We start from the raw sequence: 17,154 nt of genomic DNA, 5'->3' as shown, positions 1-17,154 counted from the left end.
CGATGAAATTGAAAAACAGTGTTGTGATATGATGAACTCATTATTGCGCTGCATAAGCTTGTTATAGAAAACAATGTAAATGCCCAAACTGATGGTTTTGAGGCTTGAGGTTACATATATGTACATATAATATTGGATAATATAACGCAATACAAAGTAAGATATTCTATACTATGATAAGAGCAGTTACCAACCATCTGCCTGTAACCAAGCCAAGAGCTATAAAAAATCTTTCCTCCCACAGGTATCTATCAAGCTCAGGGTAACTGATTCAAAAGCGAACGCACTTCCATTACAACACTCGTGAGCTGATAACTCCCACTTTGCTTGATAGTTCTCACTATATTGATTACTCATGACTATTTCTCACAGTGTACAGAACCACCGAGAGTACAAGTGAAATATCATAACATTTTACAATATAAAATATGGTATAACATAATATATACATACCTATACTATACCTCATTATCATATCGCAATCGCTATCAAAAAATAATTTAGCAATATTTTTATTTAAGTTGAAACAAGTTTTGGATTCATTTCCTTCGTCATACATTCAACTGTATATTTAAAAGGTGAAGAGTCTAAGATTTTATTGCTGCCTGTACGATAAAAAAGAATTAAAAAGTTGAATTCTTTTCTAGGTCAGCTAATTATAAGGCATCTCAAATTTGTGGTTTGCAAATTATTTAAACAACATATTAAATGACACTTTTTTAACTTAAGTAAAGTTTTGGTTTGTTTAAATCATTTTATTATTTGATGAGAAAAGCATATGTCTTAATGTTATTCAATATAGCTAGTAATACAAAGTGCACAAAGGCCATTTTATTTATTTATTCAGTTAATTTGTTTATTTTATTTGTTGGAAGGAAGATATGTTAACAAAATATAAAATCAAAAATGAGAAATGGAGCTATTTAAAAAAAATATTGTCTTCAATGTATAAGGTGAGAAATATTTATTTAGCTTTTTAACTAAATAAATATTTGAGGATGAAAATTTTTGAAAGGCAAAAGTATACAAAGATGTATTTAATTAATTACAATTTGTGCAAGCTAAATTTATTTTAACTTTTCCTCAAGGTTGTGCTAATGTACCACACACTAATTTCGTTAGCACAAAAAAAACTAAGGCTAGAGTGAGGGTAAGCAAAACAATGCCAACCAGAAAATCACATAGCATTGTAATTGTATGTCCAGTAGATAAACAAATACTTACCTCCAGTTTTGGATTCCCGAATTTTGTAGTTATTTCTTATCATTGATGCTTCATTGCATTCATTTGAACTGGGAAAGGTAAAATTCATGCAACTCTGTGGATCTTCGGCATTGTAAGCATCTATTGTAGTAAGGAATAATGAACTAGATTCATATAGGGGAGTTGTCATATCGGACAATGCTTCTCCTCTTGTCAGGCACAACGATTGCAGTAGGAGAAATATGGCTAATATGTTACACTTCATATCTTCGTCTTCAGGATACTTTCTTCTTGGTTTCTCTGCAAGAAGAACGAATAATAAACCAATCAAAAAGGTAGTGTAAATAAATACACCAATCAGGAAGGTAGTGAAAATACAGACAGAAATACACCAATCAGGAAGGCAGTGTAAATAAATAAACCAACGAGGAAAACGGTGCACATATAAACAAGAAATAAACCAATCAGGGAGGTAGTGTGCATCAATAAACCAATCATGAAAGTAGTGCGCTTCAATAAACCAATCAGAAGGGTAGTATGCATCAATAAACCAATCAGGAAGATAGTGTGCATCTATAAACCAATCATTAAAATAGTGTGCTTGTAGGCAACAAATCTATTAGCTGGTGTTGATTTGGTGGTCAGCAACAAGGAGAAAAATGGCAATTTCCAGTACTGGCAGACTAAACCACTTTTATAAAACCATTTCTTTCAAAGTATTCATTAGTATGCGTATTAATAAGCCTATGATCTATATTATTATTGGCCATTGTCCATCTGTCAATTCATTGTTTCTGTCATAAAGCACAGGGAATGAACATTGGTACAACTACTCTAAGGCCGTGGAAGAAGGCTGATTAGTTCAGTTTGTTAGCCCTCCAGTTTAATAAGTTGAACGCCCTGGGATTGTGTGCTATATTAGCCAACATTTTAGTCCAGCCTCGTTAATCTCACGTACAGAATTCTGTAATTGAGTGAATGTTAGCACATTAAATACAATTGTTATTGCAACATAAAAACAAAAACTTTGACGTATTTACTGCAATTTATTATTTTTGATGAGTTAACATTGATTTGAAAGTCATCTTTTATTAGTGACAAATCTGTGCGACTTCAAATGAAGCTGATTTCAGACAGAAGGAATTGCAATGAAAATTGTAATTTGTCCAATGAAGACCTCTCATTTCAGCAAATCAAATATATATAAATTATTTCTCATGTTTCAACTACAAACTATGGCTTATGAGCAAAGAGAGCGGTAGTTATCGGTTAAAATGACTAATGGTATAATAACAAGAAAATCTTTGATAATCCTTCTTTTAATCTAATTATGAACAAGCCACATGTATGTACGTAACTATCATATATGTATGTAGCTATCATGTATGTATGTAGCTATCATGTATGTGTGTATGTAGCTATCATGTATGTATGTATGTAGCTATCATGTATGTATGTAGCTATCATGTATGTAGCTGTCATGTACGTATGTAGCTATCATGTATGAATGTAGCTATGATGTATGTATGTAGCTATCATGTATGCATGTAGCTATCATGTATGTATGTATGTAGCTATCATGTATGTGTGTAGTTATTATGTACGAATGTAGCTATCATGTACGAATATAGCCATCATGTATGTATGTAGTTATCATGTACGAATGTAGCTATCATGTACGTATGTAGCTATTATGCAGCTTGTAGAGCATTATCATATTGCAATAGTTTCACAGTTAATTCCCGAAATATTCACAATTGCTGTTTTAGCAAATTTACACAGATTGCAAAGTAAATGAGTTGAGAAAATTTCGAAAAATAGACCTTTGCAAAAACTTACTAAGAGTTGTGTTCTCCTTCATTTTAACTAAGGCTAGAAACCAGTGTAAACAACCCTTTTTTTCTCATAGTCTATTATCACCTATGTGCATAGGTACATAGGTTATGCACCTATGTACCTATGTTTGTTTGACAGTTCAGGGTAAATGTTTGATGAAAAGGTAATGAATATCTCAATAACCAAGATACTGCCGATTAAGCAGCCCTAGTTACTATCTAAAATATTTGTATAACAATTCATTTGCTTCAGACAGCACCTCAGAAACTAAGTAGAAAGATCATTGACGATGGAGCGTCATTTGAACTCCTCTGAAAGGGAAATTTCAAGTAGTAATACTTATACTTGCAAAGAGAATACAGCTGGAGCAGGTCTATGTAGGAAATTTATTTTCTGTCAACTAAGGCCTTGGTGCATGACTATTCTCAAATTCATCACGTTGAAAAATAGGTCTATAAATACCGTTCAAGTATTTTATGCTATGCATAATTTGTATTCCTACTCAGGGATTGTAATGTAGAAGAGGAGAGTTTATTGCCTAGACTTTAACACAACTAGTACAAAGGCAAAAAACACTGAATATTATGTTTATTTTTAATGTGATTGACTCTTGCATTCAGAGTATTATATTAGTATCTACATATTTTATATCCCAAATAGCTGAATGTCTGATGTTGCACGGGTAATAAAAAGCAACTTATAAGCAGTGGAAGGTAATGTAGTTGACATTGGCTAAGTTTCTTCATCAAATGAATTTGAGTAACTTAAGCTATTCTAAATCTGTACTATAATAAGAGCCGTTATTGTAGCTTAAGCCAGCGATAGATAAAAAGATTGCATCATGATCTCTCACACAATCAATATCTTCCAGCAAGCTAACTGAAGCGTGTTAGCTGAATCGTGAAGCCAGTAAAGATTGTCAAATGCATAAGTAAGCGTACAGTTATACAATAGTATGGCTAGTTGGATGTGTTGTGTAGTGGTTATGATGCCTGTCTGTAGAGCTAAAGGTTTTGAGTTGGAATCCAGTGCAAAGCAGATTTTTTTGTTCCATATACTTACTCGCTATAACTGGACAAATGGACGAAAACCAGACAAACATTGAGATTAATATAATTATATAGATAGAATTTCAACCAAATTGAGTCGATGTCATTCTTTATTAACCTAGTAAAAAGTTTTAAACATTTTCTGAGCCTGATAAGGTGTTCTATTGAATAGCCATTGATTAACTATTAACTAGCTACTGATTATTGATCAAGTATTGATTAGCTATTGATTAGGCATTGACAATTTGCATAGCAAATGAAGGAATCAAATTATTTGTTCTTTTTTGCAGATAAAATTTTATGCATTAGAGCAAAATATACCGCACAAAGATTTTTTTACTAAGTTAATAGTTTTTTAAAATTGACTTTAAGGTCATTTTTTGCTAAATCTTTAGCAAACTTTAGTGATTAAAAAGCACTTTTATTATTAAAAATCTTGCCAAGTCATAAAAATGCTGTACGTGATTTAGCTGAATCGGTGCTTGAACTTAAGATAAAACTAGCAATAAGTCTGGCCTGGCCCGGAATCTCTTTCATTTTCGACCAGATGGCCCCCTAGGTATATGTTTAAGAGGTGGTTTTTAGGAACCAGATACAGTATTGAAATGAAGTACTGTATGTTTTGTAACCTGGGAGAAACCAGGCAGTATATGTGTGTGAAGCTTGGATGAAACCAGCCACAAATGTGAAAATGCTTAGCGTTGACGCTGACAAACAGACACCCTCAATGACAAAGTGAGATTCAGCAATACGAATATAGCAAAATCTCAACTTGCAAGCAAACTTTTATCTACTATAAGCTGTCTCAAGGAAACTGCCACTAGTTATACTGTATTGTAAAAAAGAACAGCTACATATGATATGTCTGCAGTTTGTTTCAAACCCTCTATTTCTAAACCACCTTCATCTTCACCATTCACTTATATTGTATTTAAAAAAAGAACACCTGACAATATTTAGTATAGCTTTTTTGCTTTTATGATGCATTGGTAGCGTAAAATAATATAATTTATCATACAAGGACATATATGTTAATAATTTATCCTCTTAGAGGTGTGTCATTTGGTCTGGATTGAGTTAATTTGTCCTTACTCATTTTTAAAGAGGTTAACCTAAATGGCACTTTAGGGGATTGATTTACGAGCTTGATCCCTGAACGAATTAAACCGTATCTGAAGGTTTAAATACCTAGTGTTTTTTGCAGTTGCAGCCATATCTATGCCGTCCTTGAGAGACAACAAGCTAGTCAAAAATCTTTGGTTTTCTTAATGTAACTTTTACGTTTAGGGGTCTTTAGGCTAATAACTGATAGCTAATAATTGTTTGAACTTTGAATTGTTGCCAAATTTGTGTTGATCTCGCCCCTCTTTCCATTGTCAAACATGATAAAATGTGCCTTTAAAGATTTGCGTTGCGCTGAAGGAGTGAAAACTGAAGAGTGAAGTGCCTACGGAACTTTGCACTTTGTGCATTAAATAACTGCGCTTAATATCTGCCTTTTTCAAAACCGCAGCTATATTCATCAGAGTTCTCTGTACTGTTGGAACCTGTCACGCTTACTCAGGGCCTTATTGTCTTAAAAATAAAGAGCTGAGAATGTATCTGCTAGAATTCTCGCTCAAAAAGTGCTTTTAAGTGCTTTTGCTTTGGCCATAAAAGTGAGAGGAAGTAACAGAACAAGACTACAGTTCTTTAAAAATTATGCTCCTTTGACTCTAAAATTATGCTAATATAGCCTGACATGTTTGCTTATATTTCGGGTGTTATCTTTTTGAGGTCGAGTGAGTTGTTTTTTATTTGAAACATTTTGTATCGCTCATCCCTCATTGGCCAATTCTGATGTACCTGAGCCACCTTTTTGTTGCGTTGAAAAGGTGCAGGAAATGAAATGTCAGGATAATTTATTTTTTGACTTAAATAAACAAAAACTGTTTAAGCCAGTCTTACGCACCAAAAGAATAATGTAATTGAGTAGAGAACATCATCAAGAAACCTTGACTGTGAAGTCACTCAAGCAAAGTCAAGAACCGTAGCATACATGCTTGTGTGGTCATGACTTGTGTCAAGGTACAAAGTCTGGTCTTTACTTCTCAGCTGAGCGAGAAGCAACCAGTAGCTACATTATATGCAAACTCCTGAAAAGCGAGATTTTTACATAGCAGCATAGAGTTATCTGACCCTGCCAACCACTTCCAGGGTCAGGTAGTGACTACACTTAAAAAATTATATAAGCATTGTGAAAAGATTTACTATGTCGCAGGCACCTGTAACAAGACTCTAGAAGCATCGCAGATCCAGCTAAGAGTTTTCTACTCGTGATAAATGTCATTACTTGAGCCACTCGCTTGTGTTGCTTTGATAATTGCTAGAGAGTTAATTGTTGAACTTAAATTTTTCTGAGCACCTAAAAGATTGCTAGAACATCGATGACCATTTGATAACTCATCAAATTTGTTAGGTTCAAATTCTATTTTGTAATAGTACTGGTACTCCGCTATTACCGTATAACATATTTATAGAAGTTGTTGGAATATTGTCTCATATCCTATATTCTGTTAAAACCTGGATAATCTGGCTTTATGTAAAAAATCACTGAAAAATAAATGGATGTTATTTTTTTACACGGTTAACTTGAAAATATGATTATACATTGTTTTTTGTTAGTATAAAATAAAGGACAAAATAAGATGTTTGACCAACTGTAAAAGTAAAATAATGAACACTGATACATTCGAAGTCATTAATTCATCCGAGAAAAAACAGCCTCTGCTTTGGCTCACTTCATTAGAGCAAAACCATTGAACTCTTTGAGATTTCTAGACTTACAGGGTTGTGTAGCTCTTTCCATTGTCTCTGTTGAAGCAAGTTACTGAGAAGGCAGCTCAACTGCTGAGTAGGATTCTTGTTGGTTGAGACTGAATAGTGCTTAAATAAAAGCCGTAGGGGACGAGGAGGAGAGGCAGGAGATTAGAGGGGTGAGTGGGAAACATGCTGGATGATTAATCATTCAACATTATTCTTGACATTTGCTTCGGCATGTCATATAGCAAGTACAGTAATTCATAGTCTCCAGTGGGATGGCAGGAGAGTATGGCTAGCATTGCGCAACCTCTCTTGGCTTCTCAATGCATGTCAATCACTCGTAGCCAGTAAAAACCATTAACGACCTTTATCAATGACCCTGTACAACTTTCAGTCATTCACAATATGTCTCTATATAACTTTCAGTTACTTAAAACCACTTTGTGTCATTTTCAGTTACTCACAATGACTCGTGTCATTTTGAGTTACTCATAATGATTTTGTGTCACTTTTAGTTACGAACAATGACTTTGTATTACTTTTAGTTACTCACAATGACTCTGTGTCACTTTTAGTTACCAACAATGACTCTGTATGACTTTCAGTTACTCACAATAACTCTGTATCACTTTTCGTTACTCACAATAACTCTGCATCACTTCCAGTTACACACAATGGCTCTGCATCACATTCAGTTACTCAAAATGACTCTGTATCACTTTTAATTACTCACAATGACTCTGTATGACTTTTAGTCGCCCACATTAGCCAAGTGTTTCCTATAGTCACTTTCAATTACTGTCTGTCTTTCACAGCCACCCTCAACGACTATGTCTTTAATAGTTCCTCACACTCCATTTTAATCAATTACCAGGCATGCACTCCCAGCAGACCTTTCCAGTTGCTTTTAAAGACTTTGTTCAGAGAAGTTTCATTCCTTAATCTAATATTATCAAACTCTCACTCTTGGATTCCTATCAAAGAGTGAGACATTAGTTTTTGATTTAGTATTTGATTCGCTCTCCCATAGCATTTCTTTAATTAGTATTTTTCTCACTAGCTCTAAACTAGATTTTCCCAATATTGTGAGTTTTTCAATTCTTTTGTTTAGAACCAAGTTGCGAGTTTTAGGTATTTTTGGCTTTACTCCATTTTTATGAATGATTGAACATTTTAGAAAGTACTAGCATCAAGCTAGCAATGTTCGGGATTTCTATATTTTTAATCAGGTGAGTGTTGAGGAGACTGGTTCTCAGGAACCGTAGCGATCTTTCAAACTAAGTATTTTTGGCCACCTGGCAAAAGGCATTTAGCACGAGTGTGCGAAGTTTGGATGAAATCAATCAACAAATGTGAAGATGTGTAGCGTTGGTGCGAACTAACAGACAGACTTGTCAATGACATTAACAGAGATGTCAACACTGTTACTACGAGCACCTAGATGTGCTAGATACTGACCTGGAGAAGTTTCTAGTACAACTATATAGAACTAACTACAGCTGCTTTGTCGTACTACTATATAGAGCTAACTATAGTTGCTCTGTTGTACTACTATATAGAACTAACTATAGCTGCTCTGTTGTACTACTATATAGAACTAACTACAGCTGCTTTGTCATACTACTATATAAAGCTAACTATAGTTGCTTTGTCATACTACTATATAGAGCTAACTATAGTTGCTCTGTTGTACTACTATATAGAACTAACTATAGCTGCTCTGTTGTACTACTATATAGAACTAACTACAGCTGCTTTGTCATACTACTATATAGAGCTAACTATAGTTGCTTTGTCATACTACTATATAGAACTAACTATAGTTGCTCTGTTGTACTACTATATAGAACTAACTATAGTTGCTTTGGTGTACTAGTATATAGAACTAACTATAGTTGCTCTATTGTACTACTACAGGGTATATAGAACTACATGTAACTATAGCTGCTCTGTTGTACTACTATATAGAGCTAACTATAGTTGCTCTGCTGTACTACTATATAGAACTAACTATAGTTGCTTTGTCGTACTATTATATAGAACTAACTATAGTTGCTCTGTCGTACTACTTTCCAGATTTTTAAAAGATTTGGCATAATATTTACATGTCCTTACGTATATTTATATAATTATCCGCATTGTTCGCCACTTCTTTCATTTTCAAGAAGATAGCTCACAGGTGGATGTTTAAAATGCAGGTTTTTAGGAATCAGACGGAGTTTTGAAACCAAATATTTTGTCGACCTGGCTGAAGGACGGAGCAAATATGTAGGAAGTTTTGATGAAATTGAGCCAAAAATGTAGAGATGCATAGACTAACAGACACACACAATGATAAAAGATGCTAGAAAAAATTGTAGCTAGCTTTCACAGTTTAGATCTTTTACAAGCTTTTAAACTATTTAAAAACGAAAGATTTGAACTACTACATGTAGACGCAGAAAGTAACATCTGAGCTTTTTTGCTTTGTGAAAATTTCTTAATTTCATAGATCATGAGTTTAAGAAGCAGCCATTGCTTTCACACTGTTGTGTACACATACTTCCTCGTTCATCTTGACTCAATAAACAAGGATTCAAAAGTTTGATAGCAGTTTAAATTTGGCCAAGGTAACTACAACGGAATTAGCATAATGCTAGACCAAAGTTAGGCACATACACTATTGACTCAATACATTGAAAAAGTAGCTAGGGTGAATCATTATCGGATCAAATGGTCAGAAAGCAATGCAAAAAATACAGATCTTTTGGTGATCAAAAATATTTGATTAGTGGTTGCTAGGTATAATGCAACAAATCCATAGTATGAGACAATGTTAAGGCCTGTATCCATACCATGTTGCTCAGTAATACCAGCAGATTATATTGAGCACTCTGCGTGCCACCTCGAGATGCCATTTCTTGGCATAGAGGTGCAAGTGTACCCAAATACAATTTAAAGAGATCCGAGTTGTTTTACCCTACTAGCATGTTAGGCTTGTCTCATATCTTTTTGTGTCCTGCATTCTGAGTTGACATATTCTTCATATGTAGCAGCAAGATAAAACTGGAATCACTGTTATTATTTTTAGTGTCAATATTTAAATTTAAAAATTTTTGTTTCTATAATACTTGCTTTTTTGTTCTTGTTTGGTAAAGCTCATAAAAATCTTTAGCAGACTTGACTGTAACAAAAAAATTCCTAGCGAATGAGAAAACAGTTTTTATCAAAGTAAATAACAAAATTTAATCCCTTTCACCGGTAACTTCCCCGCAAGGTCAAATTGTTGACACTGTATTACTTGGTAGTGCTCTTTTGAGAAAAATGCTTATAATTTACTGATCTATTTGATGTAAATGTTTTTATTAAGCCTTTTCTTATGCCGGCGTGATGGCAAAGAGAAAGTTAACAAAAAACAGATAGTCTGAACTCAGCTCCCCAATGATACAAGAGATAACTCGATTTGCTGGCAATATGCTCTAGAATCGATGCAGTAAACAAATCTTTCAAAAATCATTAGCATATTTTATCTTGTACTAAAAATCGATTAAAATGTTTTTGAGGCTGAACAGAAGAAGGCAGGGAGGCACTAGGGCCATCAACCACAATTGCGGTACAGATGTCAGAGGCCCGTTAGAGTTCTCAACGTTTCACTAGTCAACATGCTAACTTGGATTAATGAGAAGCAACGTGGAATAACCAGCGACAAGGTCAAAGCGTAGACAAATAAATTGCATAATCAGCAGCGCTGACATCTAACTAATTTTGCATCATCAGCAGCCAGCTCAGTGATGATGTTTCGTTATTGTTTTCATTTTCAAGCTAAGAAATGCATAGATACATAATTTGGCTCCGTGAAACTATAGCTTAAATATGTACTTGTCTCGTGATGCCCTGACTCATGCGCTGTGAGAGATCATCAGGTGTAATAAGTAGGTGCACATTTATTCATAGATTGGTTGAGTGGTGCAGATGTTAGTGTGCCTTGCTGATAATCTGATAGTTTGGGTTTGATTCACTTGCAGTGCAATCTTTTTTCCTAACGCTTTTAGTGTGACTTTGGACAGACAGACCAACCCAGTTTTTTATTATTATAAAGATTAGGTTGTAACAGGTCACAAATATGCAAGCAAGGTGCTGTTTAAGAATAAGCAACCATGCTCTACCTAACATCCGTTCTCTTTACAGAGAAAGATATATTTTAAGCGTTATATGCCAAACTATTTAATTTTGATTAGCTGTTGACCTTTTTATGATTTTTGTATGCATTATTTGAAAAACATTTCTGTTTGAAATAAAATTACTGGCAATAACATGTTAAAAAAAACATTTTTACACAATTTTCTGTTTAATAATTAATATATACACTATGTTTCCATGATGTGCATGATTCGCAAATTTGAGCCAATCCGCAAGTTGACCTCATCATGGAAATGGCATAAATCCGCAAACTAAGTGAGGTTTGTGATTTCGCAAAATTTTATCAAATCCATTATGCTTGCGATTAATGGAAGCAGCACTTGCGAATGATGCGCATTAAGATACTGCGCCAGCTATTCACTTTTAAACATTTTTAATGCTTCCGTCGTCCTTTCTCGATCGAGTTTCCCATGTTTGCGTCGCTAACAGCGCCATTAATTATTAACTTATAGCGTACAATTCTTTACATTTTTTCAGCAAGGCGCCTGAGTCAATCCGCATCATACAAATTTTCATAGAAACACTAAATTTGCTTGGTAATACAACTTACACACAACTCCAAACTCGCGTGATGCGCTTCATGCGTATCATGGAAACATAGTGATTTCAATCTCCTTGAATAACCTTAGCGAAGCTTATCAAATGAGTTCAACTGATGCTTACAAGTGTAGAAACAAAGAGCTATCCTATTTCGACGCGACTAACCTAGTTTGATTAATACATCTCCTGGGTTTAATCAGTAACTACAGCGAGAGGCTATCAGGTATTAACAGATTTTATGTAAGAGTAAATAGAACTTAAGGAAAATTTAAACCCTGGCTGTACATGAAAAAACTTGACAATGACAAAAGACTTGATTTAATTGACTATATATTTCCTTTTACGATGAGCACACTTTACGCAATTCACAACTGAAATAGTCGAGAATATTCTATAAAATGTTTCATGCGTTTCATCGCGCTAGAGAAGACAAGAATATTTCATCATGAATGAATAAAGTAGTCAGAACTGAAGGCTGGTTCACGCTGTGTAGCCATATGTCAAGGTAACCTTCTAGACGATGATTTGCTTACTATGTACCCCGTAAACCAATCAAATCAACGAGGCAACACAAAAATGTTTTGAAACATTGCGGCTCTCAAACTTTCCCGATATTTCACCGCACACCCCCAAGAGTATGCGCGATATGCATCACTTTGGCCATGTTGATTGGCTATTGTGGATTCCCTAATCTACTGGTATGCTTTCCTTCATGATCGTTGCTGCGGGACTAGTATTTCTTCGTTTTAACGACCATATTGTGTAATGAGAACACTATACCATGAACTATTTGCTGAGGTCAGTGATGGGTTTCTGATAGTGTAAACATTGTATTGTGAAATTAACATAGACATACGAGGTACACAGACATACGATATATCATATTTAAAAATCGAAAATATCTCTTAAACCTTGATCAAGCAGTTTTCTTTATTTTGCTTTGCGCAGCTCTATTTTGCGATTGCAGTTCGTATTTGATTATAAACTGTTTGACTTAATTTCCTTCACAAAACTTGATTGCAAACAGTTTGAAAAATTAAACCAAACTTTCTCTATTTAAAGTCAAATTGGATAATCATAAATCTTTATGAATATACACATAAATAAAAAATGTATAAACCTTACCATATTTTATTTAAATGAAGTCTCTATGGCTAGTTTGAATTTTTTTAGAAAGCGAGCTAAACAAACCCAGTATATCCGGGGCATTCAAGTCTGTAGTTTCTAAACCAACAGAGTAGATAATATAGGCATGTTTAAATAAAAACGCTGTCTGAGCTAATCTTCAGGTCTGTTTAATAAATTTTAAATAAGATTAACAGGCTTCCGTACATATTACACTGTACGGTTTGAGACCCGCTAGTATACAGAAATGGTCATCTACCAATACATACTTGTAGTTAAAACACAAAGCTTGAAATAACTATTATGTCAACATCGTTTGAGAGTGAAAGTGATAAACTATGTTAGAGTCATGCGGTTAGGTCTGCGTTACGCTGCATACACTGCGGTGTAACACAGACCGGATTACTTTAAAAGCTGTGAGCCAATAAGAATAAAGGAATGTCATAAAGGGTTAACCAAATCATGTCTTATGGCTTGTATTAAACTGTATGAAATAAAAAGAGCTCAGATTTTTTGTTTTTGTTTGATTTTTTGTCTGTTATGCACTTGATTACACGCTTTAACAAATGCTGGTTGCAAAATATTTACCCAGTTTTTTTGATGTTGCCATGTTTGTAGCTACAGCTTCGACATTCAACATATTGGCAAACTGTTAATTAAATGGTTTTATTGCCCCCTATAATCAAACAAAAAAAGTTCTATATTTAGGGAAACGGTCAGATTAGAATGAAAACTATGAGGCTAAATGTTTACTGGCCTAAATAACGATGCGGTTGACCAAACAGACAACATATGAAAGAAACAAATGTGCATTCTACTACAAAAATATGACTAAAAATCAAATAAAGAACAAATCGTTCATTTATCAAAGTTTTTCATGTACAGAATAACTTAACAGGTTGATGAAGCATGCTGTACCGTATATTTCGTAAAACCTCTAATTGAAAGCCACCTCTATTTGACCGCCACTATAGGAGAAGAGTTGAAAAACCGAGTACCATGGCATTCAAATAGAGATTTTACGGTATATTGTATCAGATAATAAACCTGTTTTTTCAATACAACAATGTCTTTGTAGAGGTTTTGTCCCAAACATTTGATTACTCAAATAGCTCACCATAGTCTTAAGGCAAACTCAGTATTAGTCACAAAAACAATCACATAGAACTAAAAAATTTATTTTTTTGTGCTAATAAGTTCTACTTTGTCAATCAATGTGTGTCCTTATGCATCTGTCTGATATGCTATGAGTTTTTACATTTGTTGATCAATTTCGACTAAACTTAACACACACAGTCTAATATAACAGGAGCCGTGTCCGTATGTCCGTATGTCCATCCATCCGTTCATCAGTCTGAAGCTATGGTTAGAGGTTAGGATTATTCCATCATATGTGGTTAGAACTCATGACTCGCAGCTTGGTCGATCAACATTTTAACACTTGTACTAATCGATTAATGTCAGCCATTTCACAATAATTGCTCGGATATTGATTAGCTGTGGTTTATCAGCACACCTGACAATCTCTCACAGTATACTGAACCGCCGCGAGTGCACTAGTTTTATTATTAATAGTGTTATTTCATTTGAACAGATTGCTTAAAATTTAATAACTTTTTTTAATTGGTAACACAGCCAAAGATCTGATAGCTAACAGGTCTCTAACATTAGTGATAAAAATAACAAATACTCCAGAATAATAAAGAAGTAGATTTTGCGTGCCAACACTCCATAATGAGTTGTCAGTAATAGTATAACTTCAAAAAAGCTATTAAAATGAAAAATAATAATAAAATCACAAATTTGTAAGGTATTTCATCATAGTTATAATGTTGTAATGATTAATACGGATTCAGTGTTACGGATGTTGGTTACATACTTCAAGCAGTGTAGCGTTAGATGAGACATACACTGAGTGACTTAACTACTGAATCATAGAACTGTTGACTTTCTGCTCATACTAGTAGCCCTACTAGCCAAGTAATCTATAAACTACAGAACTTATAGTAACGTACTGTATTAGAGTGAGATAACAAGTATGCAAATAAGAAGATAACTTTTCGCATTTGTTCGGGAAAGAATTGAGAATGGTTGATATATTGAGCTCTGTGCCTAGTTTTATGCATTGATGGTCTGATATGATGGTGTCCTATCTTCCCCTTGTTCTGGTCAGAGTTCAACAGCTTTGCTGTACGTATAGTTCAGCAATCTAACATATCAGCATTCAACTAAGTCAGCATTCAACCAGCTCAGCATCAAACAAACTCAGCATTCAACCAGCTCAGCATTCAGCCAGTTTAGCATTGGACCAGTTCAGAAGCAGTATGCAAATTTTTTTACAACAAAACATGCATTCACACACTCTCACCCAGTTACTGCTCAAAGTAGTGAGTATTTCTGTAATAATACTCCAAGTGTTTAGAACAACCATGCTAAAACGCTGAACACCTTTGGAAACACTACAGTAGTAACCATAAACTGAAGCAAATGCTGAAGCCAACTGAAGCTGACGTGTCACAACGGCGGCGCCTCAGACGTGACAATCTTGGGAATTAATGAAGCACACTGTATGAATATGCATTAATCGGTGATCCATATTCCTTAAGAGGCATTCCTAAATCCTGGAATGGAACCTCTCTGGCTTTTCATAAGTAATTGGTCACCTAGCTAGTACAAGCTTATCGACTCTCTTAATTTCATCTTGTCATTAACTTGGTCGCGTAGCCAGCCATAAATGTCTGGTGCAATTAGTAACAGTTCAACGCCCTCCTAATTTGCCGTTGTTCTGATCTTCTTCACATTTTATGTATAGTTATGCCTTTAGCTCCTTCAAATAAACTAAGGGTTAGTATCAGGTTTAACTAAGTTTTACTTGATTTGCTATTGTTAACTTCTTTTGTTCTTTGGCCTCCAGTTTTCTAACTGATCTAACTTCTTCTTGTTACTTAGTACCATTTCTATTACTTGTTTAACTCTATCACGACTGTGTGGTTGATAAATAGAAACAGGATTTTAACTCTGCTATGACTCTGCTACTACTATCAAGATTTTGCTACAACTCTGTGATGACGGCATTATGTCTATTAAACTTATTTTATAACTCTATTGTTACTACCAATACTTTGTTATAGCTCTACTGTGACTCTATTAATACTATCAATACTTTGTTATAACTCTAATGTGACTCTATTAATAGTACGAATACTTTGGTATAACTCTACTATGACTCTATTATTACTATCAATACTTTCTTATAACTCTACTGTGACTCTGTTATTATTATCAATACTTTGGTTTAACTCTGCTGTGACTCTATTATTACTATCAATACTTTGGTATAACTCTACTGTGACTTTATTATTACTATCAATACTTTGGTATAACACCTCTGTGAATCCATTATTACTATCAATATTTTATTATAACTCTACTGCGGCTCCATTATGGCATTATTTAGGCTCTATTACGATTGGCGCCTATTCTGCTATCAGCTCAGTTCTACGATGACAGAATTTAGCTTGTCAGCAGCAATTCTACTGCTAACAAAGTTTTGGTATTCCTGATTATTCTGTCAGCCACTATTGCAAGGTTTTCATGCTGAACCACATGTTGATGAAGTAGAAGACAATCTTTTCATCACTGCAAATAATGGACTGCTTCCACAAATTAACCATTTGTCAACTGTTCATTATAAAATACTTCAAGCAGCGTTAGGTTTGGCTTTTCCAGGTAAATGATTAAAATTATAATCGATAAATGCTGATAAATAAAATGGTAAATAGCATTAAGGATTTTGTTTTTGAAATGACAGCTTTAAAACCAAACGATCACACACAGAAACTGTCAGCATTAGACCGCTAGAGAGTCTGGAGTTGAGAAATTCTACTTTTACAAAATAAAAGCATAAAAGAAGGCACTTACTGATAGGCAAAGACGTCGCTAATCCACTTCAAGCATGATTCCAGACAACATGCTCGTCCTATGTCAGCCACTAAAATACTTGAGATAAGAAGCCAACTCTATGGTTTTTATCAGTGCGTGTAGACACAGCGATTATCTTTGCTCACGGCTGCATCGGTCGGACTTCTCCGTTACCCGCATGCCCTAGTACAAGAACAGCCTTCTCACAGAATTCTTCTATTCGCCGAGTGCCAGGGCTGTCAATTACTGTTCTGAAACAAGCGTGTCTCTATTCCTTGATAATACAACCGCCAGCGTGTCTACGGTTGACTTCACTGACTGAACTTTCACGATGGTGGTCATGCCATAACAACGAGGCAATGGCAGACAAATTGTGCGTTATCTATAATGAGTTGATATATATAAAATATGCTGGACTTGGTGATTGACATGAGATTGAGCAAGTTGATCAAGGCAACCATTCGTGGGAAAGTAAATTCTTAGAACTTATTGTAAAACA

General features: G+C 34.6%; 1 protein-coding gene across 8 annotated transcripts in view; it reads right to left on the bottom strand.

Annotated features, from left to right (window-relative positions):
* Positions 1-16,895, bottom strand: part of LOC137389821 (uncharacterized) — a 61,748-nt gene extending 44,853 nt beyond the window's left edge. For 4 of the 8 annotated variants that reach the window (XM_068075945.1, XM_068075944.1, XM_068075946.1 and 1 more), the window contains exons 1-2: positions 16,656-16,893; positions 1,225-1,503 (exon numbers count right to left, since the gene is read on the bottom strand). In XM_068075945.1, coding sequence (XP_067932046.1) covers positions 1,225-1,468 — 244 coding nt within the window. In that variant the 5' untranslated portion in view covers positions 1,469-1,503; positions 16,656-16,893. Of the gene's footprint in view, positions 1-1,224; positions 1,504-16,655 lie in introns of all 8 variants that reach the window. The other 4 variants (XM_068075942.1, XM_068075940.1, XM_068075943.1 and 1 more) reach the window with 2 other exon arrangements.
* Between the last annotated feature and the right edge of the window lie 259 nt (positions 16,896-17,154).

This window comes from Watersipora subatra, chromosome 3, assembly GCF_963576615.1.
Source record: "Watersipora subatra chromosome 3, tzWatSuba1.1, whole genome shotgun sequence".
NCBI lineage: Eukaryota > Metazoa > Bryozoa > Gymnolaemata > Cheilostomatida > Watersiporidae > Watersipora > Watersipora subatra.
Note: the sequence above shows the minus strand (reverse complement) of the source record. Positions and strands in the feature narration are given on the sequence as shown.